Source organism: Lissotriton vulgaris, chromosome 7, assembly GCF_964263255.1.
Source record: "Lissotriton vulgaris chromosome 7, aLisVul1.2, whole genome shotgun sequence".
Taxonomy (NCBI): Eukaryota; Metazoa; Chordata; class Amphibia; order Caudata; family Salamandridae; genus Lissotriton; species Lissotriton vulgaris.
In genome coordinates this window covers 1171867781-1171884779 of record NC_141695.1, presented here as the reverse complement: position 1 = coordinate 1171884779, position 16999 = coordinate 1171867781, and the positions used below count along the sequence as shown (strand labels likewise).

General features: G+C 46.8%; 1 protein-coding gene across 3 annotated transcripts in view; it reads left to right on the top strand.

The window, feature by feature from the left end:
- The window catches only part of NR3C1 (nuclear receptor subfamily 3 group C member 1), a 775966-nt gene that overhangs the window by 723506 nt on the left and 35461 nt on the right, over positions 1-16999 (top strand). For all 3 annotated transcript variants that reach the window (XM_086931650.1, XM_086931651.1, XM_086931649.1), the window contains exon 8: positions 92-249. In XM_086931650.1, coding sequence (XP_086787776.1) covers positions 92-249 — 158 coding nt within the window. The remainder of the gene's footprint in view (positions 1-91; positions 250-16999) is intronic.

Here is a 16999-nt window from a genome sequence, read left to right as displayed (position 1 = left end):
TAGTGCCTACTGTGGAGCTGAATGTGCCCCTATAAAACTTAAGTACTCACAGTGTCCTGTGGTGGTTAAAAGACTTATTTTGATGTTGCAGTTCCTAAGGATGGTTTGAAGAGCCAGGCACTGTTTGAGGAGATTCGTATGACCTACATCAAGGAGCTGGGGAAAGCCATAGTGAAGCGCGAAGGAAACTCCAGCCAGAACTGGCAGCGGTTTTATCAACTGACAAAACTTATGGATTCAATGCATGATGTAAGTCATATAGCCATTCCTCCTCTTTCCTGGGCCTTTGTACAGTGCTTGCTTCAGGACATTTGCTAATCATATATCATTTGTCTGTAAATCAGTTTGTTTATTGGGTACTCCAGCCTGTGATGCAAATATTATTCATTCAGCTTAGATACCACATCATTTTCCCTCAATCAGCTTACAATTTGGCACATTGAATCCTTGATCTCACATGTGTATTTTATATCGAAAGCTATTTTTTCACGGTTACAGCCATTTTTACGTGCTTGTTGTGGCAGTGGAAAAGTGTGAGCCTGAGTTCACAACATCCTTCGCACTGGCATGTCGCACCGCCCTGAAGTCTGGTGAAATCATCAACAAAAGGTGCAATCTTGCATTGCAGTTACACTGGCATTTCTAAGAGGATCCCCGTTTTCACAAAAAGGCTTCTCATACAAATTAGCTGTGTTTGCATCCCCATAAAATATGCCTTTTACTTCTTCTATACAGTTTTATTGCCTCGCACAGTATCTGTGGTAATCCAAATGTTGGTTTTCGAGCACTGGACAGTCTGGACAAAGGTCCATGAAAGAAGTCCTTGTATGTGCTGGCTCAACGTTTCACTGGCGAGGCCAGCCCTACCGGGCTGCTGGCCTTGATACATAAAGTTACTATTCTCACCCCTATATATACACGGAAAGAACATTTAGAGGATACTTGTATTCTGTATAGGTGCTAATGTCCTTTAGGTGTGCATCTTGAGGTCTGGTCATCCTTTCTACATCAACTTTTGGATTGCGGCATAGTCTGTAGATATGCTCCCAGCTTCTCCTTTTCTTCCAGCACGCTGCTGCTCTTTATTGCCATCGCTTGTTAATAGCAGCCACGCCCAAAGTTAATGGATCAGCCCTAAAATTCAAGCCAGATCGCTTGGCTTTGCCACTGCTTGCTTTCATAGGGAATTAATGGAAACTTGAATGTACTAATTTCTAAGTGTTCTAATACAGTTTAAATTCAAATCAAAAAAGCAAAGTAGAAATATGCAGAGGGAATGTAGTTAGACCCGTATGCTTCAAGTATTACACTCCCCTCCCCCTTCCCAGGCTGTGAAAGGGAGGTGTGTGTCCTTTGTATTCCACAATGATATTTCCTCTGAGATTTCTAGACTGGGAGACTTTTGAGACACCAAGCTTTGCAAAAGGAGTGTTTGAGGTCTCCTGGCCATAAAAATCTGTGGAGTACAAATCGCCCTTTGCAATACATTCCTGACCCAGTAACATTAGACTAAGCAAGACAACTTAATGGTGTACGATAAATAATGCATCCACTGTTGTGAGTCTGAATCCATTTGGACTTTTACCTGCAAAGTCCTACATTGTCTGATGGTATGTATTTGATTAAAGTGTGTTAGAAGTAATCTATTCATATCTCTGCTGCAAATGCTGTGAATGGCATTGCAGTTATACTGGCATTACTAAGAGTATCCCCGATTTCACAAAATGGCTTCTTGTACAAATTAGCTGTGTTTACATCCCCATAAAATATGCCTTTTACTTCTTCTATACAGTTTTATTGCCTCGCACAGTATCTGTGGTAACACAAATGTTGGTTTTCGAACACTGGAGAGTCTGGACAAGGGTCCATGAAAGAAGTCCTTGTATGTGCTGGCTCAACGTTCCACCAGCGAGGCCAGCCCTACCGTGCTGCTGGCCTAGATACATACAGTTACTATTCTCACCCCTATATATACACGGAAAGAACATTTAGAGGACACTTGTATTCTGTATAGGTGCTAATGTCCTTTCTTCACCTTTATAGATTGTTTCAGAACCAGGCACCCTGGGAAAATGCATTCGGGGGAATCAAAGGGTTTTCTGCCTATTAGTTTCCGCTTCCCCAGGCGTATATCTTGGTGTGCCAGCTATAGTCCCCTCTTAGTTAGCCCTTCTGTAATGTGTATTGCTACCTGTTCCCACATTTCACTTGGGGCAGGACCACATGTAATGCATGACAGTACGGCAAGGCATGTAGGCACTTCACTGTTGCTTATTAAAATATAGTAGTGTAAGTCTCACTGGGACAAATATTCTACTTATCTGGTGACTCGGAGAGCAAATGCATGGGAGTGCTCACGGGCATTATGATACTCGGTCATAAATGTGGTTTCTGCAAAGCTTGTCTCACCGGTTCTCAGGTTCATTTTGCATGACTACCTGATGTGCTCACAACACTGCTGGCTGCATGGAATCAGCAGAAAGGAGCCATTGATGTAGTGTCAGCACTGGCTGTATGATTCCTGTCGGACGTGAAATCAACTGGCAAAAATTCCCTTTTTTGCGTCGGAAGAATAAACAAACAATAAACAAGCATTTGCAATGCAATAGTTCTCGCATTTGTGAGAGTTTGAGCTATTGCCATTGTAAATGACAATGCCTTTTATTTAGGTGTTTTGAAAACCTGCAAGCGGTGCCTAAACATGCACTTTGTACTTATAGTCTTTGCTTATGAGAAGCAAGGCTGGCAGTAAAAGCAACGACTAGAAGTCCAAAGTGTGTGTTTATGCACTGCTTGCAGGTTTTTAAAACATTTATTTTATTTATTTATTTTATTTTGAGGGTTTTATATAGCACGAACAAGATCCTTGCGAGTATCAGAGCTCTTTACAAGTCATATGTAGAAAACAAGATGTAGCACACAAAAATATAGGTGAGACAGCTATACATAGCTTATACACGTACAACATAAGCTAGCGCAAAAAACAAAAGGACAACTATGGAGCACAAAAACATAGCTAGTAATAATATACAGTAAAAGGACAGAGTTCACATGAATTTAGCCATGAGGATCGCTTTCACTTCTGTTTTGAAGGAGGCCGTGGACTTGTTCATTCTTGTTTCAGTGGGCAAATCCTCGGAGCCATACCAGAGAATGATTGGATATAGGTTTTTTTCTTGGCAAATCGTTGTGGTTTTAGGAGAAGAGTCTTGGCACTCCTGGAGGCTCTGATGCCCGCAGAGAGCACCAGTTTCTGAGCTAGGTAGTGCAGGGAATTGTGGTGTAAGGCCTTCTTCGTCATACAGGCGATTTTAAGATGAATTTAAGCTTCAAACAGTAGCCAGTTGAGGGGGATATGTGAGAGTTTCTCTTTGAACCCGTGATGAGTCCCACAGCTGAGTTGATAGTGGCTCTTAGTGGGGCTGTCGATGACTTTGAGAGGCTGCATAAGGTTAACGCCCTATATTCCACTCTAGGTATTACTAGGGTTTGAACTGCTTGTTTGAAATCGTAGGCTGGCAGAAAGGGTTTCAGTTTTCGCAGGGTCTTCAAGTGAAAGTTAGTTCCTTTTTGTGAAGGCGCTGATATGCTTCTGCATCCTTAGGTTGCTGTCAAGCGTTACCCCTAGCGATTTCGCGGAGTCGACAATGAGAGGTTGTCCTTTAAGAGTGGTTAAGTGCTTCAGCCAATTCAGGATAGCGGGAGTTTTGTTAGGGGGAGCGATTAAGAGGAATTCTGTTTTGAGGGTTTTACAATGCTAATAGGTCAAACTCTCACAAATGCGAGGCCTATTGCATTGCAAATGCTTTTTTGTTTGTTTTGTATTTCTCAGTGAGATGACCTAAGTGTGACTGGTGTACTTCGACCTTGGTCCAGTGGTTTTGTGCCTTAGGACTCAAATTGCAACCCACAGATGAGGCCCAACAAGGTGGGACAGGTCTGAGCTGGCTTTTCTTCTCTTTTTGGAGGAATGCATCACAATCTTTAGTAGGAGGCCCCATCCTGGGAAGACTTTCTAGAAAGATTGACCAAACCTTTGAGGACACAAGATATGGAGGCCAGTCTTAAGCTGACATGAGATGTAGGCAGATTGCGTGGTTACTTTGGGAGGGGTGGGGCCCATGAGGTTGATATAGCTCTGGCAGTGTTAATGGTTCTTCTAGCGTGGCTGGGGAAAAGAATCTAAAGGTCAGACTATTTATAGTCATTCCTCCCATCATCTTCGGCGTGTCACCTGATTGAGGGGATGTGCAAGGATAAGGCAGGTGGCCCCTGTGGGTTGTGTTTTGGGCTTAGATAGATCCTCAAATCAGAGGGAGGCTCAGATTTAGGGGTAATGGGCTCCTAGAGTGTGATAGACCCTTAGAATTATGGGTGTGTCTCGTGGCCAGAGGGATACTGAATGAGGAAGGGGGTCCCCCGAGGTAGCAGGTTTTTCTTAGTGAGTGAAATTCTCAGGGTCATGTGAAACCTGAGAGTCTGGATTTCGCCGAAAGGTTCTTGTAGGAACCAGTAAACCTTTGGGTAGGATGGGGGTGAGGTAATACCCTGACAAGGTCGTGTGTCTTCTACTCTGACTGCCAGATTAAAATTTCCTCAGAGTGGTGATTTTGAACTCCTTTACCCTCCCCAAAAACTGCGTGGAGAGACATTGCACACCAGCCCTTTGCCTTCAAAAGCACTCACCTGAAACACCTTTCTGATAACACGCCAAATCTGCATGCGTTGCAAGCAGATCCCTTTACAGCTTCCAGTGCCACGTGCTATCAGGGAGTCACCAGATTGGTTGAATTATGCAGCCATCTTGGAATGGGTGAACTTTCTCCAGCGCCAATTCGCGCAATTTGAAGGCAGTTTAAGGTAATGATATTAAAACAGCCTAATGGAATACCTCAAATAGCCAACACAAGCTCAATTAGGAAGCTGATGGAAAGATGGAGTGGAATATACTGTTTGTACACCTTACTCCATGCCTCCAATGTGTCCTTTATAAGTGGTAATGTAACTTATTGTGGGAGTTGTAATTTTTTTGCTTTCCTGTCCCTAATGCAACTAAGAAGTACCATCGCATTTAGAAGGTTCTGTAACTTGGCGCTAAAGGGAAAGTGGCCCATGCTGTTAAATAAATAAGCACTGCCGCTAAACTGAAAGCGGCCCGAGCTGTGAATTAAACAAGCACGGCCTCTACAGTTAAAGTGGACCGCGCTATAATTTAAATAAATACATTACTAAAAGTGTGCTGCATGCTGCGATGACGTGGGTGGAATAAGGGAAGAACACAAGTAAAAAGTCCAGTTGTTATGGGAGGTTCCAAATGCAGACAAGGAGGGACTACTGAGCTATTTCAAAAGTGAAAAGCAATGATTTCACAAGGACAGTAACATGAGCAAATTGAAAGATGTGCGGGAAATGGGGGGGAACTTCTATGCGTACCTCAATACAGCATGCCTCGCAGAGCAGCATATGCGCTGCCCAGGCTCAACCTAAAAAGTACTGGAGAAGTGTGGCTCAATGGTTAGAAGAGGCAGACCATGAAGCAGAGGTCAGACCCGGGACCAGGGTTCAATTCCCGACGCGGCAGGGTCTTGAGCCCAAAATGTCCACGGACGCGATAATTCTCGCCTCGGTGCCTGCTCGAATCACGGGTTCACACTCTGCAACTCCGGGCAATAGCTTGCTTAATCTCCACTATGGCCCCCTGCGGCGGGATGCCTGGCTTTCACCTTGGGGGTGCCCAGTACAGGTTATCTCACAGGGAATAACCAGGACGGGTTCCCAAAGCAAGCGCTTAGAGACCGTTGGTGATAATGCACTATATAAATATAAATTACAATTACAATTACAATTACTGTGGTTGCTGAAAATGACTCTACTGTTATTAAATGAAGTCCCTCATTTTCAATTCAAATTTAGACTTTTAGAGAAGTTCTAATATGCTAATTTTTCCCAAACTTTGGGGTAGATTAGGATCGCGGATTTTCTGCATCCTCCGGGCCGGTGGAAGCCACCGCCGGCCCGGAGAATGCGGAAAATCCGCTGTGGACCCACCAAAGACCCACCGCCACATTAGGATGGCTGGTGGGTCTTGGTTTCAGTCCGCCGCTTTTCCGCCGCAGTCGGCTTACAACCGCGGTGGAAAAGCTATAATATGGTGGCGGTGTCTCTCAGACACCGCCAGACATATTAGGATGGCTTCCCAGACATTTTTTTTCGCAGCGGGTTCTCCGCTGTGGAAAAGCATACAGATCTTCACTTCGGGGGCCCGTTGCGGGCCCCCTGGGTGAAGGGGGGGTGGGGGGTTGCACATGGGGGTACCTATGATACCCCCCTGCATTTACATGCAGAAAGCGGAAGGCACTGCGCAGTGCCTGACGCTTTGTGCATGTAAATGCAATGCATGCGTTTTTAACATTGCGGCGGGTGCAGCTTGAAGCCGCACCCGCAACAATGTTAAAAATAGAGGATGTGACCGCCAGGGTGGCGGTCACATCCTTATTGCACAGGAGGGAACGCCTCAGCACATGCGGACGTTCCCTCCTACTCAGGGCTCGCGGACGGCCGCAAGTCCGTCCGCGATCGTAATGTGCCCCTTTGTCCGAAAAGAGTTCTTTGTTTGATTTTGAATTTACCAATTATAATGCTGGTACATTTCCTGTAGGATTGTTAAGCAGAAGTAAGTTTCGTGTTTTTTCATAGACTACTTTTAAAACGTATCTTCTGGCTCTTCCTGTGCTCAATCTAGGCTACTTCCAGCTGATGAGACCTGTAAAAATTGAAGCGTTCGTTGCATACCAGTACCATAAAGCAGGCATGCATCTGTCATAAACCACTTGTCTCCTTTCCCTGCATATTGGCATTCTTGCTAGTCTCTAAATGATAGGTATTGTAACTTGCTTCTCTCATAATCAGCGTTTTCCACCAAGAAACTGAGGGTTCTGTAATGAACAGACATGCTTTTGAAACAAACGTTGTTGCACTGCTGAGCAAGCTCATATTGTCTCAATAGAGAAGTCCAAAGCTTACAATGCTCTTTAGCACAGGGCAGTCTCTCCTTCTAGGCATGATGTTGCAGAGTGTAGGAGTGAACAAGTCTCCTCCCTTGGCCCTTGGGTCAGAAGCTTAAGTCTCAGTATTCTCCGAGGTCCCTCTGTGGGTGTTTTTTGTGACCGTTTCAGATTGCTCCACAATAGAGTCCTGTCCTGAATGTGGTAGTTCAGATGGACGAGACCACCTTGTAGCAAAGAGACATCAGCTCAGGATGCCCCTCTGAGTTTGGACACACAAGGCTTCCCTGACTCTACTGATCTTACTTTGTAGACACCCACCCACTGCAGTCCCTTTGGAAGGTTTCTCCAACTCCTATGGTGTACATTACCAAAGAGTATGTGGCCACACCACACCCTCCAGTCTAGATACCAGAAGAAGAGGAGTTAGCAGATGTCTCCTTGGTGCAACTGCAGGGGTCTCAAGAGTCTCAAACTTCTGGTGGTCTTTCTTCGAAATCAAATGCCTCTTGATTTTTTTAATGCCTGTTTACAGTTGACGAGTCAGATTGGATTAATTTACAGATATGTCAGAATCAGCTGATCTATTAAACCACAAGCAGCTGAGCCAAGAGTTGCCATAACCCCATCATGTCCCCTTGCACTCGTGTGCAGGTATTACCTCATTGATATTCTCAGATGCTCTAGTTTGATGCTGAAGGCTGGGGAGTGTGTGTTTATCCTGCAGCCTCCAGTGACAATGCAGTTACCTCTAACCCCCGTGTAGCATCCGAGGACCAGCCCCTAGGTTCACTGCTGAACATGGCGCTCTGGTTCAGGGGATGCTCCCATGTATCCATCCCTAAAGGCTCCTCTTCACAGGTGCGCAAGCTTGCTAGATTTGGCTACTCTTCCAAGATTGATTCCAGTGGCTAATGAGCTTTGAGATTCACGATATCTGGAAGTAACCATCCTCTGAGAGGAAATCTCAAAAGGCATTGGATATGAAGTACTGTTTTTCGTAGGGACAGTTAAGTCAGTGGGAAGCCCTTAGAATAGTGTGTTGTGGTGACATCCACTTCTATTAAAGGTATGTCATTTACCTCCCACATGGGCTTGAAGACTAAGGGTTGATTAAGACTTTGGCGGACCACAGCACTGCCAAACTTGAGGCGGCGTGGCGGAAAGTGCCGCACTGGTGGCCCAAGCACCTTATTGCAAATGCGACGGTCCCACTGCCACAGGACCGCCGCATCCACCAGGGATCCGCAATCCCTCGCCGGTGGTGCAGTGGTCCTGGGCAGCAATATACTGGCTGTGCTGCTGCAGCACCGCAAAGCATATTGCGACTTTCCGGACCTCAACACTTTTCATGGTGGTGAGCCCGCCATGAAAAGTGTGACTGTCGAGAATGGAAGGGGACCCTACAGGGCCCCCTCATGCCGCTGTGCATTTGGTTGCATGCAGGGGTTCACATTTTGTGCCCCCTGTTTGTCTGCACCCCTGTTCTGCTTTGGCGCTCCCTCAGCCCTGCAGTTCTAATGCTCACATATGAGCCTTAGAACTGCACCACCGTGGGCCCACCAGAGCACCGTCCGCCTGAGCATGAGAAATCTGTTGGGTGGTGTGCAGACAACTGTGGTGGCGTGGGAGCGGGGCGGCGCACTCCTACATCGCCAAAGTAATAATCAGGCCCTTAGAGTGTTGAGACGTACAGAAGAAAATGTAGCAGTCAAGTGGTCAGACAGACCAATGCCTTCACAGTCGTAATGGCTGCACCTTTGGCATGAATCAGCAGGCCCTCCTTCGTTCTCCCAGGCTATGACCAGAGTAGTATGACTTTGTGCTCTACAGCTTACCTTTGCCAAGGCTAAGCATAAACTACTAATTTCCTTGGACCTCACTGATACAGCTGTCAGACCTATAAACGCAGCCTGTCAATAGTGTCAGTCATGGCTTACATTTTCAGATCTTTAACCAGAGGTCCAAGAAAAAGTAATTAGCTCCCTCTTTCATGGATAGAACTTTTTCACCCCCTCAAATAATGCTTTGTGGGACTAATTGGCTTTGTCTCTCCACAGAAACATTTTAGAGCTAAATCTTTCTAGCCTAGGATGTTCGATCATTCTTTTTCCTCCTGCTTGGATTGTTTGGTTAAGAACAATGCTTGGGTTAAGGACTTGTTTGAAGTAATGCACAAGTACAACATCTGCCTATCTCAGGAGAACAACATCCTGTCCTTGCAAGCAGGGAAAAAATGGCTTCCCTCTTTAACAACTGCTGAACTTGGGCATATGGTGCGTAAGGCGCTAGTTTTGCACACCTAAGAATCTCTGCATAGAATCTGAACATTCTGCTAGATAACCTGAGTGTCCACCAGAGCTAGTTGCCAGATCAAATTACGGAGCATCTCTCTCACTTGCTCTGTGGATGATATATGCTAGTTCACATCATGTATGGGAAACAGTTGCAGGTGGATACCTGCAAGGCTAATCTTGTGGCCACTGAAGTCTTTAGGAAGTGGAAGGAAGGCCACCATGGCCAGTCAAGTCACCTATAGTCTTCTGATGGACTTCATGTATTTATCCCTTCTAATCAAGGGTCTCATGGTCTCTTGGGACCTCAACCTGGTCTTGGTCAGACTGATACATAAACCCTTTAAGCTGCTCCGCTCATGTGATTTGAAGCTTCTTTCAAGGAATTCCAGCTTGGTGACAGTAATGGCAAGGAACATTTGCAAGATTCAATCACCTTGAACCTCACACTGATTTGTGGTATTCCACCAGAGCAAGGTGGTCCTTGGGACTCATCCCACTTTTCTTTTAAAAAGACTGTTGTACTAGGAAATAATTCAATTTTTCAGTATTGAACCTTTCGTAGATTCACATGCTTGTATCTTCCCCGTCGTCATGTTGGGAGTCTCACAGTAACAGAATGACCACAGCAGTATCATAGAGTTAAAAGTGCATAGAAAATCCCATAAGGAATCATATTATTTGGTAACCAAACCTCATCATTATTTGGTCCAAAACTCAGCCCATCAGTTGCCAGCCCTGACATCACACTCCCCAGCAAAGCCATCATACCTCAGATTTCCAACCGCCTTCGTGTGAGGAGTCTCCGAGAGCTCTGCTCAGTTTTGTTCCTATGTTTACTTTTCACCTTTTCAACTGAAAGTTTCTTTCTACTGGATTTAAGGTACTGTGTTACTACTCTTACCTACTATGACTGAAAGCTCTAAAAATAGGCTTTTCAGGCCCTGCAGATCCTGTGGAAAACCTAGACTATATTCTGAGGCTCTACATAAGGACTGTTTGTACTGCCTCCACCCTAAACATGTCCCAAAGGACTGCAAGCACTGTAGTACCTTTTCGGCAAAAACCTTGAGAGACAGGGAGGCATTTTTATTATTGTGGCTTCAAAAGAAGAATGCCACTTCAGATACAGGAAGAGGTTAATACTCAATCTTCCAAGAAGAGGAAGTCTTCTGCTCCTGAGGAAAAAATAGATCTGCAAAAGACCAAAGAAAAAGAAGCCTCTTCATCTTCTCTACCTCAAACTCCCTTAAAAAATTCATCTGTATCAAGGGAGGTATCTTCTGCTCCTTCTTCAAAAGTAGGAGTGTCACCGGCTTTGACTCCTGTGAAAACGTCGACGATGACTATGATATCGACGACAACAGCTGCGTCGACGACGAAAACAACATCGTCGAAGAAAGGTTCCCGTCAACGGGAAGAACAGCGTCGACGACCGCATCAACGACATCTTTGTTGACGGCACCGTTGGTGTCAACGGCTTCGTCAACGGTAACTCGTATTTCGTCGTCGATGGGAACATCTTCGACAGGCGCTCCGTCAACGACATCTATTAAGTCCCCGAAGACAAATTCATCAATAACTTTGAAGTCCTTTCCACCGTCGGCGGCCTCGTCGACGGCGAAGAAATCTACGGATTTTACAAGATGGACTAAGATTTCACGGCTACCAACATCAAATCTGCTGGATCTGCAGTCAGAGGATGAGGAGTCGACGGGAGTGGCTTATAGTCCTTCCCAGCTTCAGATAAAAAGTCAGGACACTGACGATGACGAGTGTCAGGAAGTTCAAGAGGTGTTTTTCTTTCCAGGATTGTCCAGTGACTGAATCAAAGAGATATGAATTATTTCAGCAGTCATATGCTTATGGGGAGGAGGAGGAAGTACAGAATGAGGTGAGAGAGGAGTCTGTCTCAATGCCAATTTCTCTGGTGACGGATCTACGTCATATGATTAACGACTACTATCGTCGTTTTCCCAAAGCTAACGCTCCAGCCTCAAACCCTGCAGCAAGTCCAGCTGAAAGCAAGTAGCTCAACCTCTACCTACACCTTCAGTTCAAAAGATTCGATCTCCCCCAATTATTACGATTAGAGATGATTTGGCGGACAGTGACGGAGATCAACCGGAAGAAGGAGAACTTCTTCAGGAAAGTCCAGTTGGGATAGAATGAGATAAATATATTATTCCTACTATGCTGTCTCCAATGCCGTCTCCAGCAAATTCTCGTCCTCATGACATTGGAGGACTCCATGATATTATGGAAAAGGCCTCGAAAAGATTTGAACTCCCGCTTCCAGTTCAAGAAGCAGAATGTTTTCTATACGATTTCAAAGAGGAGTCAGAAAATGTATCCGAGCAATCCCTATTATAGAGTTCATTTGGGAAGAAGGATTGAAACTTATGAAAAATCCGGCCTCGGTCGCAGCCTCGGTGCCTAGGATAGAGAAAAAGTATCGGGCACCAGAATCCTCTCCTGCATGTTTAATTGGGCATCCACGGCCAGAGTCAGTTGTAATGCAGGCCGCACATCGCAATTCAAAAAATCCAGTTTCAACATCTGCAGCCCCTCCAGACAAGGAGGGAAGACGAATAGATGGTGCGGGGAAGTGCTTTGCAGTGATGGCAGCAGCCTCCATTAGAGCTGCAAATGCATTAGCCCTCCTCAGTAGGTACAATCGGCAAATGTGGTCAGATATTGCTCCATTGTTGTCCCATCTGCCGGAGGATAAAAAGGAAGAGGCAGCCGCCATAATACAGAATGGATCCAGAGCGGCATGTAAATCTATAGATATTGCAATGGATATGTCTCCTATTTCATTTACGCAAATGGCAGCAGCGGTAGCACTACGAAGACAGGGATGGCTTAAAGCCACTTCGTTTAGACCAGAAGTCCAAGCGAAAATAATTGGCATGCCGTTCGACGGAGAAAATCTCTTTGGAAAGCACAGCGATGAGGCCCTTCAAGGCATCAAAGCTGACACTGATACGGCACGAGCGTTGGGCTCTCTACAACAGGGCAGATTTCAGTCCTTTCGAAAGAGAGTCTAGAGGACAGTATAATCAAAGACCTGCATACCAATCTTGCAGATATCAACCTTACAATCAGCAAGGTGTTGCCAGTTTTCAAATAGCCAGCAATTTCGACCCTCAAATACCCCGCATCATCAGCAGGCAAAAAGAAAGGCTACTGCGAGAGGTAAATCTCAACATCCAAATCGAAGACAGTGACTTCATCAAAGCGCCCGCTGCAAAAAGCATTACCTTTCTCTGTTTTATCAAGAATAAATGTCGATAACAACAGACTGATGGGTACTGGACATAATTCAGCAGGGCCATACCCTAGAATTTATACAGAAGCCTCCAAATCAACCTCCAGTTCTCAGAAAGCAACGGCACCTGTCCGCACTCAAGGTGGAAATTTTATCTCTCTTGCAAAAAGAGGTAATAGAGGAAGTGCCACGTCATCAACGAGGAAAAGGCTTTTATTCACATTTCTTTCTAATAAAGAAAAAACACACAGGGAAATGGGACAGGTAATAGACCTGAGAAGTTTGAACAAATTCATCAAAAAGATATCTTTTCGTATGCTATCCCTGCAAGAAATTCTTCTTCTCTGCAAAGGAGACGACATGGCATCCCTGGAACTCTTAGATGCTTATTTTCACATCCCGATCCATATCATAAGAAAATTTCTGCGCTTCATGGTGGCGGGGCGCCACTACCAATTCAAAGTCTTACCATTCGGTCTGAAGTCGGCCTGTGGGTTTTTACAAAGTGTATGGCGCCAGTGGCAGCTCAATTAAGACTACAAGGTCACCAAATCTTCCCATATCTAGACGATTGGCTCATAAAAGGCACTTCGTTTCAGGAAACCCAGCACTCTCTACAATGTTGCATGGATATCTTCAGCCGTCTGGATCTGAGAGTCAATCTAGAAAAGTCATTTCTCATCCCATCTCAGCCTCTTCAATTTCTGGTAGCCATGATCAGCACAAGGGAAGCGAAAGCTTATCCTTCAGAGGAACGTGTTCAGAAAATAATAAATCTAGCTTCTCATCTACAGACAAGAAAGTACACTTCGGTGAGAATCTACAAGTCATTATTGGGAATGATGTCTTCCTGTATCTCTTTACTTCCCAATTGCAGACTGCACATGAGGCCTCTTCAAGAGCTTCTGGACAAACAATGGATTCAATCTCAAGGATCCTTCGAAGATCGAGTAACTATCTCTCCTCAGATAAAAAAGGCCCTGTCATGGTGGAAAATCAGAAAACATTTAACAAGAGGTCTGCTATTCGAACCTTAACGTCAGTTATGCTATGATGACAGACGCATCTGGGGGGGGTGGCTAGGGCTCCGATGGTGGAGGCGGCGTGAGCGGCTAGCTCCAGGCCTGATCCCACCAATTATCCTGCAAATTGACCTGTGGTGCAGCCGTTTCCACAGCCACGGGTGTCGGAACACCCAGAGAGTATGCTGGCCAGCTGCGGTGCCCTCTGAGGGTCGTGGGGTGCCTCTGCGGCGAAGGACGTGGGCGATACTCCCGGAGGATGTACGGCAAAATGGTGGCGGTGACCGCCAGCTGAAGGCGAGACTAAGTGCCCTGGGAGAGTCGGGTGCTCGCAAGTCCGCGACACGACTGAAGTCGGAGACCGCCACGGGATCGGCGATCTATGATGTGAGGGACCCGCGATTAGTTGCTGGGGCGCTGCTCGAGCCCGGAGATAGAGACCGGCTGTTTCACCCGGGGCATTCAACATGGCGCCGGGAAGACGAGCAGACTGGGGAGCGCTGAAATGATGGTGAGGGGAGGCGCAGGCCATCGGGAGAACTAGGGGCACCAACAACATACACGGACATGTGTTAGACCAGGTTTGGTCTCTCAATACTTCCGTTTCGTCCATATCTGTGTCTCCATGTCCCTGGTCAGACCATGCCTTAATTTCTTTTTCCCTCCATCTTAACCCTGTAACCAAGGTCCCACTTGCCAAAAACACCTGGGCGCGGAACTGGAACCGTGTCGACCTCCCTTTGCTATCTTCTTCTCTCCTAAACTCCTCACCTAGTCTGGCGGGCTTATCCTCATCATCTCAAGCCACCGTCATTAACACCTGGCTCGCTGGAGGCTGCGAGGCTGGATTCAACAAGACGACCGAAGGAGTCAAATCGGTGGTTTAGTGAAGATCTGAAGGAAAAAAAGCTGACCCTCCGGCGGGCTGAGAGGCAATGGAGAAGGGACTATTGTCCTTTATTGAAAACTCATTACTCCACACTATTAAGTGACTACAAAAAAGCTATACTAGGAGCCAAAACTGCCTATTTTTCAGCCAAAATTCTGGTGGCAGAGAATAAATCTAGGGAGATCTTCACAATAGTCCACGATCTAGCTTTCTCTGATAGGGCCACACTTAAACCTCCTCCCACCCAGTCCTTATGTGATTCATTGAATTCTTATTTTTTGGAACAAAATTACCAATACCAAGACTAATATCCCTCCCCCCTCTCTCACTTTTGTTGAACCCTTTTCTCCTACTGTCCAGTGCTGTCTCTTTTCGATTCCCCTCTTACCGAAGAAGTATTCCTGGAAATACTACCTAAGGTCAAGTCCGGTTCCCCGGCAGACATCTGCCCGGCTCGTATTCTTCAACAGATTTATTCTGTCTGCACCCAGCCCCCGATCACTTTTCTTAACTGTTCCCTTGCTCAGGGGGTTGTGATTCCAGCCCTCAAATCTGCTACAATAGTGCCTATCTTGAAGAAGCCTGGTGGAGATCCGTCCGCCCCAGTCAACTATCGCCCTATCTCGCTGTTGCCCTACTTGGGCAAGGTGCTTGAGCGCCATGTAACATCGGTACTCAGCGCCCATGTAGAAGCAACTGGGGGCCTGGCGCCTCGTCAGGCGGGTTTCCGGCCTAGGCACTCTACTGAGTCCGTTGTGGTGTCGGTCCTGGACAACCTCAGGGAGGGCATGGACCAAAACAATCACCAGGCCCTGGTGCTCCTCGATCTCTCCGCCGCTTTTGATACGGTGGACCACTCCATCTTGCTTTCACGTATCAGAGCGGCGGGAATCGGGGGCTCAGCCCTGGTTTGGCTATCGTCCTTCCTGAGGGACCGCACCCAGGCGGTCCGGCTGGGGGATTTCTCGGCTACTTCACTCAAGGTCACTTGTGGTGTTCCCCAGGGTTCCTCTCTTGTTCAATCTTTATATCTATCCCTTAATCTTTGCACTCCAGCAGCTGGAGGTCACCGTATATAACTATGCGGATGACCTCCAGCTCATCTTTAACCTCTCTTCTTCTTCCTATTCTATTTCCAATTTCCAGACTATTATGATTTTTATCAGGGACTGGATGAGCCACAACCACCTGAAGTTGAACCCGGATAAAACTGAGTTGGTTCTCACTGGTGGCTCTTCCAGTCCCTGGAACTCTTTATTCTGGCCCTCTTCCTTAGTTTCCCCTCCCACTCCCTCTCCCACAGTTAAGACCTTACGCATCAAAATGAATAATCATCTTACCCTTCACTCACAAATTAGTTCCGTTGTCTCTTCTTGTTTTCTCACTCTTCGCACCATTCGCGCTGTCTCCCGTTTTTTTTCTCCCCTGGAACTAAAACTGATCATGTCCGCCCTAGTGATCTCCCGGCTGGACTACGCCAATGCCCTGTACAACGGCATTCCAGCTTACAGCCTACGAAAGCTCCAACTGGTTCAAAACCAGGCGGCCCAACTAGTGTACGGCCTTTTCCGCTCCCACCACACAACCCCGCTATTGAAGGCGCTTCACTGGCTACCTGTCAGGGAGCGATCCCTTTTTAAAACTGGCTGCATGGTTTTCCAGGCACGTCAGGGCTCAGCTCCAGCCTTCATCACCTCTTTGATAAGGGAGTATGTCCCTACCAGAGAGCTTCGCTCATCCTCTCAATCTCTTCTGCAGGTACCCCGCTACAAGCGCAAAAAGTGGGGAGGGGCCAACTTTGCATTCTTGGCACCCACTTTTTGGAATTCCCTTCCCGACCACCTTCGGTCGGCCAAGCACTATTCTCTCTTTCGTAAAGGCCTCAAAACCTTCCTATTCAAGCAGGCCGTCCCGCTGTAAATCGTCTTCATTTGTTCCCGCTCACTGTACCAGTTTCTCTTGATTCTCCTCTGTTAATTTTACCTCCATAGCGCCAAGAAACCGTATGGTGAACGCAGCGCTCTATAAATATTTTAAATTCAAATTCAAACCAGCGACCGACTGCAAAGTTTTTTCCGAGCGGGGCGAGGTGGAGGCTCCTGTACTGTGCAGCCCCTGATGACTGGTGGTGAGGGGACGGGCGGCCACTGAGTGCTGCTGTGCTGGCTGCGCGACCGTGCGGCCTGACGTCTGGATCGCGGCAAGAACACCGAAGAGTGCCCCGCGGACTGTCTCTGGGAAGCGGCGGCTGGTGACCGGAGGGTCTTTGGACCGGGGTGAGTGCAGCGGCGCAGGCCCGGGACCATTGCAGCGGAGCTGAGGGCAGGCCTGGGGAACCATGGAGCGGGAGCCGGGAGCACGAGCTCAGCAGATCACGGGGCTGGAAACTTGATGCTCCAACCCCCTCCGAGAACTGGGGAAATAAAACATATACCTGGCAGCAGCTGGACAGAGGACGGTTACTGGACATGCTGTGTCTAGTGGGGGGATTTGGAACCAGTGGGCCCTGAAACTGTTAT